Raw genomic sequence first — 17,852 nt, 5'->3', positions numbered from 1 at the left:
TCATTGTATCAATCCTTTCCTATATAATTTCTTCTTTTAGGTTCTACTTAGAACGTTTTTTTCTTAACCCAAGGTTATACAAATACTTACCTATACATTCTGGTACAAAATATAAAGTACATATTCAAGTGTATATAAGAATTTAAAATCGCAATTCATTCAACCATTTATTCATTCCTGCATATTCATTCATGTATATTGAACACATGTACACCAAGAACTGTTCTAAGTGGGAATAAAGCTGTGAACAAGACTACCAGGGTTCTTGCTCTCATAAAGTTACTATTCCAGAAGGAATATGACATAGCATATAATTTAATGTGAGCTTTCCAGTCAATGAGGGAAAGAATGGATTATTCAATATACAATGCTGTTACAACTAGTTAACCATTAGGAAACGAAGTAAGATTATTTTATACCTAACATCAAGTGTATTACAAATGGATTTAAAAACTATATTTTAAAAATAAAACCATTTGAAAATAGTACAAAAAACGTAAATGAATATTATATAAAAAAACAGGTACATTCCTAAACATGAAAACTTTACAGCAAGATTTCAAGGCAACTCTGGAAGTGACATTATTTTTAATGGAATAAAACAAGGTAATTTTTGAACAATAATCTTTATTAGTGTATTTTTAAAGGTACATATAATCCTGAGCTACAGCATTTATACATTTGTCATTTACTCTTTGAAGTGTACATGTATTTTGCTTCAAATTCTGTGACGAGTACGTTTTTATACTAATCAGTAACATAAATAATTTAAAATATTAGTCTTATCTCTGGAATCACCAATCAATTTACTCAGATGATCTCACTGTCTAATTCTACTACATTTAAAGACTGTAGAACATTTGTGATTAAGCAATTTCTTTTTCAAAACTGCAAAGATGGGCAGTGCAAGAGCTGATTCCATAAATTTCAATGAATTCTTAGAAAACTATGTTGTTCTTTATCTCTGATCTATTTTCTTGAATAATTTGGGTAATTATCTGATCAGTTACCTTTGAGAAGAATAGTAAAAGTACCTCTGATCTCAACATTTTAGCTACAGTAAAATGTCATAAGCTTCCTTCAAATATAAGTAGTACATAATTACCTCAATAAGAAAAATTTACCATGATCTAAGGAAAAGGGGCACAACCCAATGTAAATATATCTTTGAATAAATGGTTAAGTATTATAAAACATGTGAAATACTTCCTCCAGCCTCTATAAAGGAATGCATAGAGCTGATAAACATTAAATTCCATAAATCCAGACCAGATCTTTTATAAATGGTAAATAAAAAGACAAAAATGAAAGACAAAAGTCCTGTGATCTTTGAGAAAAGACATTTACCCAACATCTCCAACTGTGGACAAATAAATATTCATTCTTGTATTTTAAATTACTACCAAAATATTTTATCTTTCTACAAACAACAAAAAACAAGCATACAGTATCTAGAAATTTTTTTTTCCTCTGACAAGAATGTCAAGTCTTTGAAGGTGCACTAAATTTTTTTTTTTTCCTGAATAAGGTCACTATAATCTTAGGTTAAAGTTACAGTAAGCAGTTCAAGCAAAATGCATATTGCTTAGGTTTTAAGCAAGCAATTTTGATACTGTTTAATTAAAATGTAAATATAAATGTGAAACTATTGTAGAAATATTTATAAACACTTAGGAATACTCACGTATCAGCAAGTAATGAAATAACTTATTTAAAAATAATAAAAGGGTGAGAGTAAATGTAATGTTTGGTAACAAATCCAAAAATATCTATAAGAGATGTAAAAGAACACGAAAAGGCTTTATTATTCAAAATTTGAAAACCTAGCAGCAAAACAATTTGCATATAATATAGTGCAATGAGTATTTGTTCATAAAAGACTCCCAAAGTCTTGAAACGATTATACATAAACCAGAATGGAATCCATTAGGATAAATAATTTAAAGATGTCCAGAGTAGCTTACCAAGAACTGCTAGACACTCTCACCTGCATTACTGAATCATAAACAAGCTTATGCAAAACTGTGTTCTGGATAACTGACTCTTATGGCTCCCCAATAACAAGCTCGGATAAGGCAGATCAATCCTAGGAGATAAGCAATTGCCCAAGAAACATAGGTTGTTCGAAATCGCCTTGCAAAATCTTGGGTGCCAACCTAAAGTAAAAAGCAATATAAAAACAAAATATTAGAAACTTTAAGAAAATATCTGCTTAGAGAACTTGTATCAGCTTACATGTGATTGTTATGAAATATACCCCCAGACTGAATACACAAAGTCCTTATAAGAGTAGGTGTATCTGTTGACTGCAACTGATAGACCATACTGCTACTTGTAGTAACTATGAATGTTATGAAGTAAACAAAAAAGCACACTAAACTATATTATCTCTACAAGGAATTTAATCTATGTAACTTCTTACTATCATGGGACACAATAGGACATTGCTAATAATAAGAGACTAGTTGTACTGACAAAGGAGCATGGAAATGGCAGCAAAAGAGATTATCTTCCTCTTCTGGCATAATCCCCATGCTAACTGCTTAGCTCCAGTCTCCTCTAAAAACAAGCCATCCTCATATTGTAATAAATCTCTGCTTGATTTGGATAAAGAGAAGAGTGGTTTTTTTAGATCTCTGTAGCTGAATGAATGTTGCTTTGAATAATAAGATACCCCACAGCTATACAAAATTAGTTCTGGCACTGAATTTTTAAAAAATGGGCTTTTGCTAAATAGATGATAAAATCCCCAACAGTAAGGACTTTTGGAGGTACAAAGACACCATTTCACTTGGATGGGCGAGTTCAATCAAAAAGAGGTCCATGGATGGGGTTTCTGATTGCTCATAATCATTCAGAAGCTTCTAGTGCTGGCATGCCAAGGATGCAGCATCTTCATGGATCCCTGAAGGTTGTCCCAGGCCTCATTATTGACTACTGATAAAGTTGAGAGGACAGAATTCTAACATCAAAGTGTAACACTCACAGTTAACCCAACTCCAATGAAAATACATATCATTCCAATGGTAATGTATGCACAGCAGCGTCTTCGTGGAAGTGCACTACCCACTGAGGAGCTGCAAATTCATGAAAGCAAAAGAGAACATTAAGTATGTACATACAAATTCTCTATTTCATTTTTGTGAGTTCTTATCTATGGCTTTAGTAATATATACTTTTTATTCATTGCTTCAACTTTATAGACAAGAACATGCATTAAACATGTCATTTGTAATGGGTGACAAAATCGTTCAGGGTGAATTTGTCATATTATTGTGGCTTTAAACAAAGTTCAAGCCTTGGTCATTGATAATATCCACAGAAATCCACTGTAGTACCTACTAATCTCCCAAGATAAAAGTTTATTTCCAAAGAATCTACTTCAGAATGGAAGAGGCTATCTTACAAATAGCATTTGATTTTTTTACACTTAAAACAGTATGTGTTCATGTGAAAAATTTAGAAAGTAGAATAAAAAGGAAAGAAACAATGAAGAAAAAGAAAAGAAAAAATTACCTATAATCCCAATATCATAAAACAGTCACTCAGTATTTTTGAATACTTTCCTCTAGCCAATTTTGTACCTTACCAATACATAGCATGAACTTTTTCCCATAATATTCTCAAACTAAAATTCTGATGGATGAATATAACGTAATTAACAAATTTTCTACTATTGTACATTAAAGTATGTTCATTATTATACATAATGCCAACAAAGTATCATTTAAAAGCATTATGCTTATTTTTAATCATTCTTAAGATTTTTAAATTTAGAATTAGGATTACAAATTAAAGGGATAAACTTTTTGAACTGTTTTTAACACATACTGCTAAAAACCCCCTACTGTGCTACTCAATTGAAATTCCAAATCTAATAGTATTAACCCCCTCCGTTTCTAATTGTGGTAATTTTCAAAATGATGTAAGTTATAGCAGAGATCTGTAGCCAGATTAGCACTTTCTTCTCTGTCTTAACGTACATATATTTATTACTATATACCATATGCAAGGCATCGTGTTAGTGAATGACACAGAAGTATGATTCACCTTTGTGTGGCCAGTGTCAAGATTATGCCTAACACATGATAACCTCTCAAAGAATGTCTGATGAATAAGTAAAATACAGAAATTCATCACTTACTAGGCATGATTTAGAAACATGTGATTCCAAATAGGTTAATTTTGCATACAAAATTATTTCCTTTAATTTCCAAATCTTTTTGAAAAACTGATGAAGTTTGTTGCAAATATACATCGTAAATTTTCCTGGGTACTTGAGCCCAAACACAAACATCTGGATGACCTGGGGACCACCATTAATTACTATATTGTACAGCTTGCTATCTAGAGTTACTAGGGCATGTAGGATTCATTGCTTTTACGTAACATTTAGCCCTAGTCTATTTTTGGTTTTAATTTCTATGCATCCACTGGTGGTTTTTCCTGCCTTATACATCACAGCTGGTTGTTGTTTCTTATCACTGCCTGTGCATCTGCCTTTGGCAGTTTGTAATATACCATTCATTAGAAGCCAACTAAGCTTATTCGAATTATGTATTGAATAAGTCAAAAGTTTCTAAGTGAATATTAGAGCAGCTTTTCTGTGAGCCAAGAGAATACACTTTAGTACATTAATTTCAGTGCAGGAATTCTGCTTAGAAAACCTGTGCTCTCTTTTCATCACTCAAATTAAATAGTCACTACATCTGAGAAATCTTCTCAGAAAAAAATAACCTACTGCTACTCCACAACTCAAGTGCCATCTCCTCACAGGATAAGGCAATGACCAACAAGCACTTACTAATGATAAAATCTCTTACACATTTAGTACATATGTGGTATCTACATGCAATATATATTACTGGTACAAAAACAGACACACAGATAAATTGAACAGAATAGAGAACCCAGAAATAAGGCCACACACTTACAAACGTACAACTATCTGATCTTCAACAAACCTGACAAAAACAAGCAATGGGGAAAGGATTCCCTATTCAATAAATTGTGCTGGAATAACTGGCTAGCCATATGCAGAACATTGAAACTGGACTCCTTCCTCATACCAAATTTAAAAATTAACTCAAGATGGATTAAAGACTTAAGTGTAAACTATAAAACTGTAACAACCCTGGAAGACAACCTAGGTAATGCCATTCTGAACGTAGGAACAGGCAAAGATTTCATGATGATGACACCAAAAGAAACTGCAACAAAAAGCAAAAATAGACAAATGATATCTAATTAAACTGAAGAGCTTTTGCACATCAAAGGAAACTATCAACAGGGTGAACAGACAACCTACAGAATGGGAGAAAAATTTTGCAAACTATGCATCTGACAAAGGTCTAATATCCAGCATCTATGAGAACTTAAACAAGAAAAAAAAAAAACCCAGCGCATTAAAAAGTGGGCAAAGGACATGAACAGACACTTTTCAAAAGAAGATATACATGCAGCCAACAATTCTATGAAAAGAAGCTCAAAATCACTGATCATTAGAGAAATGCAAATAAAAACCACAATGAGATACCATCTCCCACCAGTCAGAATTAATACTATTAAAAAGTCAAAAAATAACAGATGCTGGTGAGGTTGTAGAGAGAAAGGAACATAACATTCAGAAATTCAGAATACAGAAGTTTAAAAATAAGTTTATTCTTCTAGCAGATAAAACTTAAAGGTAAATGTACAGCCTAGGGTTGGTAGTCAGCTCTACTCCCTGATTCACTGGTATTGCCAAACTCTACACAGGTAACAACGTTCCCGCCAGTTGGCTTTTCCACTCAATTCAAAGAGGAGAGAGAAAATGAAGACAGGCAATTTTGTCTTTAAGGAGAGTATCAGAAAACTGTACTCATCACTTTTGTTCAAATTCCATTGGTCCTTACTTAAACATGGCCACACTATCTGCAAGACAGGCTAGGAAATCCATCTCTAGCTGGGTGGCTAGTCAAATTCAGAGGTCTACTAATGAAAGGAAGGAGAAAACAGTAGTCTGTTATTTTAATTGATATTAACATTACATTTTAATGTTGGCTAGTGTTTGCCTGGTATGTCTTTTCCTTTGGTTAGTGATTCATGGTTGTATCTTTTTCTATCCTTATACAATCATTCTATGTTCTAATATTCATGTGTTCCTTCTTCAAATTGTATATAGCCATTCTTACACCTAGTCTTATCATTTCTGTTAAGTTTTACTAGCAAGATTAGTCTAATGATATACATGGACTATTTCTGACATCTTATTTTGGCTTTCTACTATTCCTGTATTTTCTGCTTTTCTACCTTTACTTCCAGACTTCTTTTATATTGACCATGACTCTTTTATTTCATTTTCCTCTTATTGTTCTGAAAGTTTTACAATTTATTTCATTCATTTGGCAGTTGCAATTAAAATTTTAACTTATATACGTTTTAAAAACTAAAGTCAATTATTAAATCTATCTTCCTGATAAATACAAAGATTTTAGAAAGTTTTAACACCAAACATTCCACTAGCATCTTAATGCTATTGTTTTCCAATATTTGAGTTTTATTGTATTTTTGTTTCTCAAAATTTATTAGCATTAATATAATTGGTACTGTCATTTTTGCTATTTTATACAGTCAATGTTTCTGGTGAATTGTTACAATTTCTTGGTTTACCTTTCCTTCCTGCATTGCAGAAATTTCTTCTGGAATATTTGTTCATATTCCCTAGTTCATCATTTAGCAGTTTTTTTTTTTAGTAAGGGTACCAGGATGGTAGATACCCTGGGTTTTGTTTGTTTGTAAGTTTGTTGGTTTTGCTTTTGAAAATATACTTATTTTACCTTCGTTATTCTTTGATGGTTTAGATACGTGTATAATACCAGTTTGACAATTAATTTCTCTTAGTATTTTTGATGTATTTTAAAACTTGTTTTCTGGCTTCTATTTTTGCTGTTGAGACATTTGCTGACAGAACTGTTATCTTTTTCTTATTGAAAATACGCCTTTTGTCTCTCTGCTTTTAATTACCTTCTATTTCTCTTAGGTTTTCTACAATTTCACTGTAACACATTTACTTATCCTGCTTGGATTTCATTGTTCTTTTCGAATATAAAAATTCATATCTTTCATAGATCTGAAAATTCTTTGAGATTATCTCCTAAAATGGCATATCCCATTCTTTATTTGTTCCTTCCAGATCAGATATATAATAGGCATCTTAATAATATATTTTCTCTTAATCTTACATTCATCTTTGTCTCTCTATGCTAGATTCTGGGTAATTCACTTACCTCTATCTTCCAATTCACAACTTTAGTCTTCACCTTTAGCTGATCTGTTCTTTAAACCGTATGTGCATTTTAATTTCTGTAATAATTTCTAGAAGTTCTATTGTTTCTTTCTATATCTATCTGGTTATTTTTTGCAAATTTCTATTTGAGACAATTATAGATTCACAAGCAGTTGTAATAAATAACACAGAAAAATACCATGTACCCTTTGCCCTATTTCCCCCATAGTAAATCTTGCAAATTATAATACAATATTATAAACAGGATATTAACATTCATATAATCCACCAATATTCAGATTTCTCAGGTATATGAGTATGGATTTGTCTTTAATTTTATGCAATTTTATCATGTTTAGGTTCATGTATCTATTGCCACAGCTAAAATAGAGAATAGCCTATCACTGTAAGGATCCTTTTATAACCACACCCTCCTTTCTGTCCATCCTGCACCCTGTGCCTGCCACACCACCATTAATCTGTTCTCTATTTCTACAATTTTGTCATTTGAAAAATGTTACATAAATGAAATCTTACTGCAGGTAACCTTGTATGGCTAGTTTTTTTTTTACTCAGCATAAATTCAATTCATCCAAGCTGTTGCACGTGTCAAATTTGCTACAAACACTCATATATACATTTTTGTGAGTACCTGGTAATTTTTAAATAGTCTTATATGTTTTCTCTTATTTTTATTTTAAAACATCCTAGGCATAGTTTTAACATACTCCACATTTAATAATTATAAATCTGAAGTTTTTAGAAGTCTAATTATGCTGTTTGTTGTCAATGTTGATTATGCTTCTGGAATCTTGTTTCTCCTATGACTAGTAACTTTTGTTGAAAACTTATTTTGGCAGATCTCAATATAAAAAAATTTTAGCATGCATAGTTGGGGGTGCTTTCCTACACACAGAACTTTCATTTGCTTTTCTCAGGCTCCCTAGACTGATACTAACCCTAAACTTTAAGTCAGTTTCTGGAACTAGGTTTTCCTAGATCACATAAGTGATATAAAAATGTAAACCTAAATTCACTCTTATAAATTTTTTCCTTTGCAATCTTCCTTTTCTGGTTGATTTCTTTTTCCTGACTCACTCTTTTCCAGGGGAAGAGTACTTTAAGTACTTTATTGGGAGGAGGCAGTATTCCAACCCCTCTACCTTGTGTGAGGCCAACGCCTTCTCTTTCATTCTTCCAAGGCTCTAGATACCTAGTATTGGCATATACCTTCAGGATAGTCCTGGTTGTCACTTCATCTTCATTTTTGGTCCCTGGGGATTTTCTTAACTGTCATATGAGCTGAGCTATGCATTTAAAAGGATGATTTTTACAGTTAATTGGTTTTTTATATTACTGCATGTGAAAGTCAAGGGCATATACAAAAATGTGGACAGTGAATCTCCAAGCTGAAAGGACCATTTAATGCTCTCAAACATCTAACTATTCACTCTTCAAATTATTAATCTTTCGCTTCATAAAAACACCTTATGAAACACTAGGATTATGAAGAACACCTGGAAAATGCTAGTGTAGCTAGTGCTATAGGAATTTATAAGGGGAAAAGGTGGCAAACAATGTTCTTTACATTACAATATTCAGACAAGGCAGCCAGGGATGGCTTTATCACACAAGACTTAAGGATAGGTTAAAATGTGAATAGATGGGGGAGTAAGTCATTTCAGCTGATTACATTAGAATTGTTCAGGTGTGAAAAGAAAATTTGTTCAAGGAATAAGCAGCAGAATAACCTTTCTGCCACAGAATGTTTCTACAGATGAATAGTAGAAGCAAGGGATGTTTCAGCTAATTTTTTAGGTTAAATAGGTGTTTTCTAGGTAGACAAGGGTGAGGAAAGGAGTAGCCAGGCCATTCTAGCTCTAGCAGGATAAGGCTCAGGAACAGAAGAAAGAAACTGCATAATATGTTTGTGGAAGTAGAAGTGCAATTTGTTGGGGCTAGGAAATAACTAGGTTGTGTGTGTAGAGATAGAAGAAAACAAAGATATCACTAGAAAAGTTAGGCAAAGACTAAAAGAAGTTTGGAGTTTGATTCTGGATTTTAGGCAATGGGCTGATAGTAAACCATATGGTACGTTTATGCCAATAAGTAAAAGAAGTCTTCAGAATAATTTATATGAAACTAAATATAGAAACCTAAAATAACAATGGAAATTGTACCTCTTTGGGCTGTGCAGCATACAACTTGCACAGCTGTATGCCATGGCTAAGAAATTGGGAGCCACTGAAAGATCTGATGCCAGAGAATCTAAAATGATGTATGCATTTAGGAACTACTACTCTAGTAAATGAATAGATAATTGCAGTATTGGAGGTCAAGAGATAAATTAGAAAACCAGGCCGGGCGCGGTGGCTCACTCTTGTAATCCCAGCACTTTGGGAGGCCGAGGCGGGCAGATCACGAGGTCAGGAGATCGAGACCACGGTGAAACCCTGTCTCTACTAAAAATACAAAAAATTAGCCGGGCGTGGTGGTGGGCGCTTGTAGTCCCAGCTACTCGGAGGCTGATGCAGGAAGATGGGGTGAACCCGGGAGGCAGAGCTTGCAGTGAGCCGAGATTGCGCCACTGCACTCCAGCCTGGGCAACAGACCGAGACTCCGTCTCAAAAAAAAAAAAAGAAAACCAGTGCAATAGTCCTGGTGAGAGACGCTGAATACATGAACTGAACTAGAAATCATGAGAATAAGAGGACAGAATTAAAACGCCAAGGGACATAATTGATAGGATATTACCTATCAATTATGGAGAATGATGAAAAATACACTAATATTTCTTGGTTGGTCAGTTGGACAGACAGGATAACATTCATTAAAATAATATATTCTTTTTCTAGAAATAATGTAGGGGGTGAAAAAGAAAAACAATATATTTATCAATACACATGGGAGATTGGTTTGCAGAGCAAGGTGGGAATGTTGGGTCAGGTTGTGCTTGAAATGACCATGAGATATCAAGTTGAAATAACTCTAGGCTAGATAGTGAATAGAGATAGTATATTTACATCTGAAGCTCCAAAGAAATATCTGGGGTCATTTAATGGCATCTAAATGACACAGGAACATAAGAGAAAACCCAGATAAAGTGCGGTCAAGTTCCAACTTCGGAAAATAGCAAAATTTAACAGCTTGGAAGAGAAAATAAAGCCAACGAAGAAGAGTTGTGAGAAGTAGGAGAAACTCAGGAGAAAGCAGTATCTGGAAACCAAGAAAACAAACTTTAAGGAAAAGAAACCATTGTATTAGTCAGGGTTCTCCAGAAAGCCAGAACCAATAGGAGATAGATGATAGATAGATAGATAGATAGATAGATAGATAGATAGATAGATAAGCTAGATAACAGGCAATTTATTAAGGAAATTGGCTACTGTGATTATCGAGGCTGAGAAATCTTGCAACAGGGGATCTGTAAGCTGGAGACCCTGGACTTTTGGTAGTGTGGCTCAGTCTAAGTCCAAAAGCCTCAGAATCAGGGAAGCCAATGGTGTAATTCTCAGTCTGAGGAGGAAGGTCTGAGGAGCTGAGGGACCACTGGTGTACGTGCCAGAGTCCAAAGGCCAGAGAGCCTGGAGTTCTGATGTTCAAGGGCAGGAAAAGAGTGTCCAAGTTCCAGAAGAGTGAAAATCGCCTTTCCACTGCTTTTTTTTTTTTCTATTGGGCCCCCAGCCAATTGGATGGTGTCCACTCACATTGAGGGCAGATCTTCTCCATTCAGTCCACTGTCTCCTCTAGAACACCCTCTCAGACATAACCAGAAGTAATGCCTTACCATTTCTTTAGATATTCCTTAATCCAGTCAAGTTGACACCTAAAATTAATCAGCACACCCAGGATGATCAATAGTATCAAATGCTACAGAGAAAACAAGCAGGATGAGAATCAAAATATTGGAATTTATTATTGGGATGTGAATTTCATTAGAGCAAATTCAGTGGCCCACTGGGGATGGATAGCTAATTGTGCCTTACTCCAGAAAGAATGGGGTGCAATAATCAAATGAAGATATAAGCCTTGGAAAGAAGAGACCTGCATCCCTCTGAGAAGAGGAAATGAAGTGAGCATGGATAAAGACAGGTTTACGAATATGAAGTACAAAAATGAGAGAATTCACAGATAGCCTCAATTATTTCAGAGATAGGAGGCAATTCATTGGATGAGACTTGGAGAGTTGGGGGTACTGAGGTGGGGGTTTAGGAGGAATAGTGATATCTGGAGATAGCTGTTTTGGGAAATGGGAAGTCAATCAAGGACACTCAGGAATATAGATCAATTTAGATAAATTACAAAGCTATACATTTATAAAGAACTGATCAATACAGAATTTTTTCAACTCTCAGTTATCTTGGTGAAGGAAGGGAGAAGCCATGGCTATATTGATCCAAGATTGCTGCTTTGAAAAGCAGATAGATGGAATGATGATTAACCAATCTAGCAAACCTACTATTCTATATCTAATATGTTGAAAATGAATTTATCATCTTCTGCCAGACACATTTCTTCTAGATCCTGCATTTCCTGTCTCAGTGAATGGTTCTACAGCCTCTCAGAAATAGGGTCATTCTTGATCCCAATCTCTCTCTCTCTCATCCCTTCACATTCAGTCCTATCCATTCCATTTCCTTACTAGTACATCTATACTTTGTACCTTTGCACAGGTAGCTCCTTCCACAGTGTATTATCCCACCCTCTTTTTCACACAATTCTCACTCATCTTTTATAACTTAGTTCATATATCACTCCCTCCTGAAAACCTTCACTCATGATCCCTTTCCCTCTAATCTGGATTAGGGACTCTTCAAAGCAGAGCATTCTGGTCATACCTCTTTCAAAGCACTTGAAACTTTATGGTAATTAACTATTCTCCCCACTATGCCCACAAGATTAAATTCCTTGAAGGCAAGATTGTATCTTTTATTTCAAGCAACCAGTACTTAGCACAGAATTGTTTGTTGAATTAATGAATAATTATAAAATATAACACTAGACGGCAAAATAAGAGATAACACTTGAGAATAAGTCCACTGTTGTTTAAAATGGCAGGAGGTGATTCACAAAAGAGTACATCAGTGATGTAAAAGAAATGATATTCAATGATAATTGTCATGGATTAAATCAATGTCTCTACTAGTCATAGGTCCATTATAACATCTGCATGGAAACATAGTCCAAACTGTATTTCAGAATGCTACAAGTACACCTTCAGTCTGGCAGTGGCCACAAGCCACCTAATTAAAACAACAACATCACCTTTAGCTACCATAGTACCAGCTACCATTTGAGTAAGAAACAGCAATATGGGAAAATGCCCCTCAGTCTTTGGAGCTCTAGGGGAAGCTTTCCCCATACATTTTGTGAGATAAAAGCACATAACACACTTGTTTCATAGTAATAAATTTACCAACTTCTGTAACTTAAAACTAATTTTTGGATATTTGTGTTTAAAGAAAAAAATTCTGTCTCAGAATCTTACTCCATCAGATGACCCATCATTTTGTTATGAAGGAAAACATTCAAAAAGAAAATAAATCTAGATACCAGCTAGGAGTGTTCACGTGGTAACAGTATTTGCACTCAAATAAGTAATGAATGCTCCAAGTCCTCCCATGTTTAGCATATGACTCCGATTCTACAAACCTTCCTCTTAGAATAATGTTTAAGCCGATTTATTCCATGTGAATTTCTATGTAAGTTGTTCCCTAAGTAGTTGATACAAATTCTTCTTCATATTAATATACTGTCTTGTGGTATTTTAACAAATCACGGAGTATTCAGACATTCAATACTTCTTTATTAGTAGTAAAAATACTGCCATTGTACGAAAATAATTAACCAAGCAAGTCCCTTGAGCAAAATCCTTAACCTCTCTTAACAGTTGCTGATTTGTAAAATTACAAAAATAATCCCTGTATTACAGGATTGCTGTAAAGATTACAGCTAGTATATATGTATATATAAAGCAACTATCACTCTGCTTAGCACACAGTCTGCTAACCACAGAGGTCTCTGCCAGGCGAGGTGCGGTGGCTCATGCCTGTATTCTCAGCACTTTGGGAGGATGAGATGGGTGAATCACCCGAGGTCAGGAGTTCGAGACCAGCCTGGCCAAAATGGTGAAACCCCACCTCTACTAAAAATACAAAAATTAGCCAGGCATGGTGGCGTACGCCTGTAGTCCCAGCTACTTGAGAGGCTGAGGCAGGAGAACTGCTTGAACCCAGGAGGTGGAGGTTGCAGTAAGCTGAGATCGTGCCACTGCATTGCAGCCTGGGCAAGAGTGAGACTCTGTCTCAAAAAAAAAAAAAAAAAAAAAAAAAAAGAAGTCTCTGCCTTTTCTTCTCTATAAGATCTTTATTTCCATTTTAATGTTCTTGGTGAATATATTTGCAATTTAATTTTGTATATTTTTGTGAAAATACACATAATACCCAGAAATACGTATCATCCATATGCATATTCACATACTTTCGAGGGGGGAGTATGGGTGTGTCCCTCAAGTACTATATTATTTTGGGCATGTATTAAGGGTTTATCCACTTTGCTTCTCCATGTACAGACTTCTATTGGATTCAGTAAGGAATTAGAATGACTAATTTCACAAATAAAAAAACTATTTTTTATAAGCTAAAATATGCTGTAAAGTTATTCTTACAGAGCTATATTTAGTTGAAATCAGATCTAGCAGAGATGGAGATATTTTGCTACACATATTCTACTTTTCAAATACTTTTTAATTACTTTCTCCTATAAACCATTCTTGGGATTTCTCAACTCTCAATGTAGATAAGGTATTTACATCATACTAAGGATCACACAAATTAAAATATGAATATTATTTCAAACCTCTTATTTTCAATAATAAAAATTGAATTATCTAAGCATTCCAGTTTAATTTACTTTGCTTCAGTTATAGTTAACATATATAAGAGGATAACAATAATTTTTTAAATTGTAATTTTATTATCAAAATAGATGCTGTGCAGAAAAGAGTTAACACAGCAGGCCTGCGACTGCTATGCTTAGAAAGCCCTGCTTGTAAGGTTGGCCCTTAGCTGGCATCTAGAAATTTAGATTTGGGGAAAATTCCCGTCATTCCCTAACTGGTAAGAGTGGCTTATTATGTATAAATTGTTTGTGTAAACAGTATGGTTTATGCTAAACATAAATTCCATTCAAACAGGAATTTGGAATTTTGGTGTGTGCTAGGTAGGAGGTGTCTGTGTAACCAGCTCCAATAGAAACCTTGGGTACTAAGTCTCTAATGAGCCTCCTGGTAGACAACACAGTACATGCATGGTAATAATTCACTGCTGGGGTACTTCACTGGGAGGGGCCTCTTGGAATCTTGTCCCTAGTTTCCTCCAAACTTTGCTCCATCTGCCTTTTCCCTTTGCTGATTCTGCTTTGCATACTTTTGCTATAATAAATCATATCTGTGAGTACAATTATATATTAATTTCTATCAGTCCCTGTAGAAAACCAAGGAAACTTGGTGTAGTCTTGGGACCCCCAACACAGATGCCATAAAATGTCTTTAATCAAAATATCTTCTATTTTTTTCATTTTACATTGTCAGATTATTTTCATTAGGTACATCATTTAGGAATAGAGAGAAATAGGCTAAATAGTTAAGATAGACAAATAATTATATAAACGTTGCCATCAGTAATAATCTTATTAGGCAGGAGATGAAAAAGGCCAACAATCACCTAATTATGAAGTCCAGAACAATTTGAGTTTTCTCCTAGATTACAGCCCATTTTATAAATGTAAATTTTAGACTATTTGTAACAGATTATAATCTCCTAACCAGGTTACTGATAATTTTAGCAATTTCACTTTCTTATAATAGAAATTGATTTCCCTTTAGAGGATGATAGTCAAGCCTAATCATTTTAATTTCAAAATGGGATATATTTGTTTTAGGATGTCTTTTTCGTCTTAAAAAGCATAAATATATTGGCATGCATTCACTCCACAGCATGTCTTAAAATCAAAATCTACCTAAGTGAAAATTCTGAACTCTTCAAATTTGTCTCAAGTATTTCTCAATAGTATTTCCAATGGTAGGGAACTTACATTTTTTTGCAGTGTGGGCATTTTGCCAGAGTGTTGAACCTCAGTTCCATCCACTGTAAAATAAATAAAGACAGGAATTGAAAAGAAAAACAACTGAAAACTATCCAATCTGATAAGACATTTCTTTTACTTTAAATGTCATCAGGGATCACAACAGAAGCAATCACCTTCTCACGGTTACATGAGCTTTTCCCTCCAACACTTCTCTCCCTCTCTTAAAATACAGTTTGGGATCCTCCTCTGAAATAGTTCCCATGACTTTTCCAATGCTCTGACGCAATCTAGGTTTGCTTTACATGAATACTGAATGTAATACCATAACTGGGGTCATCTTGTTCAGTAAGTCTCAGTTCACTTCCAACGAATACAAACATATTTCATATACCATCAAAGTTATTTTTCTTTTAAGTCTTGCGAGCTGGCCTTTTAAATACTTGAATATTTAGATTCATTACTAAAATTAAACTATTTATTCTACTTATGTGAGAAAGTCACCAAGTACATCAACTAAAAAGTTGGGAACTGTTTCCTGTTCTGTCATTGCTTATACACTATAACAAAAACACACTGCTTAGTACAATTTTCTTCCCTGTAAATCTAAGTAATAAATGTGCTACCTTCCTCATGAATGTTATTCAGATACTTGAAATGACTTACTGGTTGTAGATAGTCTTTGAAGGAATATGCAGTATAAATTTAAAGTAAATCTTTATCCCATGAAATATATTTTGTTAAATGACTTTCTAACAATCTTCTTCTATCTTGTTTGCTTTTCTATATACCTCCTTATAAAGGTATATTTCCTTGATAGTTTTGAGAAAATTTCTTTAAGTACTTTGGCAGTTTATCATCAAAACAACTTTTTATTAAAATTAAGTTTCATTTGGGAATCTAGGCCACCAATTTTTCTTTTCAGAAGGCTCAAATTCTAGATACAGGGGTTTCAATAACTTACAGATATTCAGACGTTTTCCACACAATAGAAGATACCTTTTAGAAAATATCTAATGCATAATTTTTTCTTTTATGATTAGATTTAAGAAAAGAAAATACAAATTTGGGTTTTCTAAACTCCTTTCTCTTCATTTTTATTTCAAATCTCATGAAATTTAGTTAACCTTGTTTTGATCTCTCTTAGTCACAACAGGAACATGTAGTCCCAAGATAAATAAAAGAGAAATAAAACTTTATATGAATGTTCACCCTCTTTACAAAATGATTATTTTTAAACATCTGCAAATGTCAAACCAAGGGCACTTATTTTTCAAGCAAGACTGAATATTTCTCTCATTACTTATAATGACATAATTACCTATAATATCAATTTGTAACAAGTTAATTTATTTTAAAACTGCTCTTAAAGAAAAAATTCTTGAGTTAATGTGCTAAACAGATATTAATATAGATTTCTACAGAAATTAGTACAGAACATTAAGCAGTGGAAGAATATAGAACTATTATTAAGTGCTTTTTTATGTTTCTGTTATAGGCTTAGGACAGTTACTGAACTTGTAATGTCATTTCAAATGTTATTTATAAATAAAAAATTTAAGTTTTTCATAGTTAAAAGAAGGAAACTGGTTTGAGAAGGTAATTATGAAACCTTTGAGTCAAGAGTAACTTAAAATCCAAGACTTCAGGCTAACAGACTAACATAGGAATTTCAGTATTTTAGATGACGCCTAAGGAGATTGTTTAGTCCAATGTTACCATTTTATAGTGTTCTTCATTTTAGCACAAATTATGCATGATAAAATCAATGATAACTGACAAACAGTGGGGACTTTATTCTGTAATTAATGTATTACATTGCCAGCAACCTACCACATCTGGTTTTGTTGTTATCTGCAAGTACTCACTTAAATGGAGCAACCTAATAACAAAAAGCATCTATTATTAGAATAATTTTCTTATAATTTATTCAATTGAATCCCAAACCTATGCTTTGGAAAAGAAGTCGACTTAGTACTGTTCTGTCATCTAAAATATGGCCTCTGGATTCTTTAAATTTTATTGCCAGACCTTGAAGTCTCATTAGACCAAAAAAAAAAAAATCTTAATTATATCAGCAAGATTAAAAGCAACTTCTCTAAAACCCAATCATTTTTAGTAGAGATCTTCTAAAATGTGACTTATTTCTAACTATGCTATAACATGTAATGGATAAATTGAGTTTCCCCAAGATATATTTTGCAACTAATCTTAGAAGATTTGTAAAAAAAAAAGCTATATTGCTTAAAACTAATTATTTAATTTTATAGTATCTTACTGAGATAGATAGATAGATAGATAGACAGACAGACAGACAGATAGATACAATAGGCAACTGGTAACACTTTGAAATATGTTCAAGTTAAAACTATTATCCCTCTCTGCTATGGCACCCATTTGTCCCTAGACACAAATGAAAAAAATCTGACCCTGCCTGAAGGTACTAAATTGGCCCACTTCAGGGCAAAGTGAGAACTAAGTTGTGTTCACTTTTATTAAA

At 33.7% G+C, this 17,852-nt stretch overlaps 1 protein-coding gene across 1 annotated transcript in view; it reads right to left on the bottom strand.

The window, feature by feature from the left end:
* Positions 1 to 607: 607 nt before the first annotated feature.
* PIP4P2 (phosphatidylinositol-4,5-bisphosphate 4-phosphatase 2) overlaps positions 608 to 17,852 on the bottom strand; it is a 47,147-nt gene continuing 29,902 nt past the window's right edge. The window contains exons 5-7 of the mRNA XM_003268284.4: positions 15,362 to 15,414; positions 2,987 to 3,077; positions 608 to 2,156 (exon numbers count right to left, since the gene is read on the bottom strand). Of these exons, the coding sequence (XP_003268332.1) occupies positions 2,013 to 2,156; positions 2,987 to 3,077; positions 15,362 to 15,414 (288 nt within the window). The 3' untranslated portion in view covers positions 608 to 2,012. The remainder of the gene's footprint in view (positions 2,157 to 2,986; positions 3,078 to 15,361; positions 15,415 to 17,852) is intronic.

The sequence above is a fragment of the Nomascus leucogenys genome, chromosome 16 (assembly GCF_006542625.1).
Source record: "Nomascus leucogenys isolate Asia chromosome 16, Asia_NLE_v1, whole genome shotgun sequence".
NCBI lineage: Eukaryota > Metazoa > Chordata > Mammalia > Primates > Hylobatidae > Nomascus > Nomascus leucogenys.
This window is presented reverse-complemented; position numbering and strand designations above follow the sequence as displayed.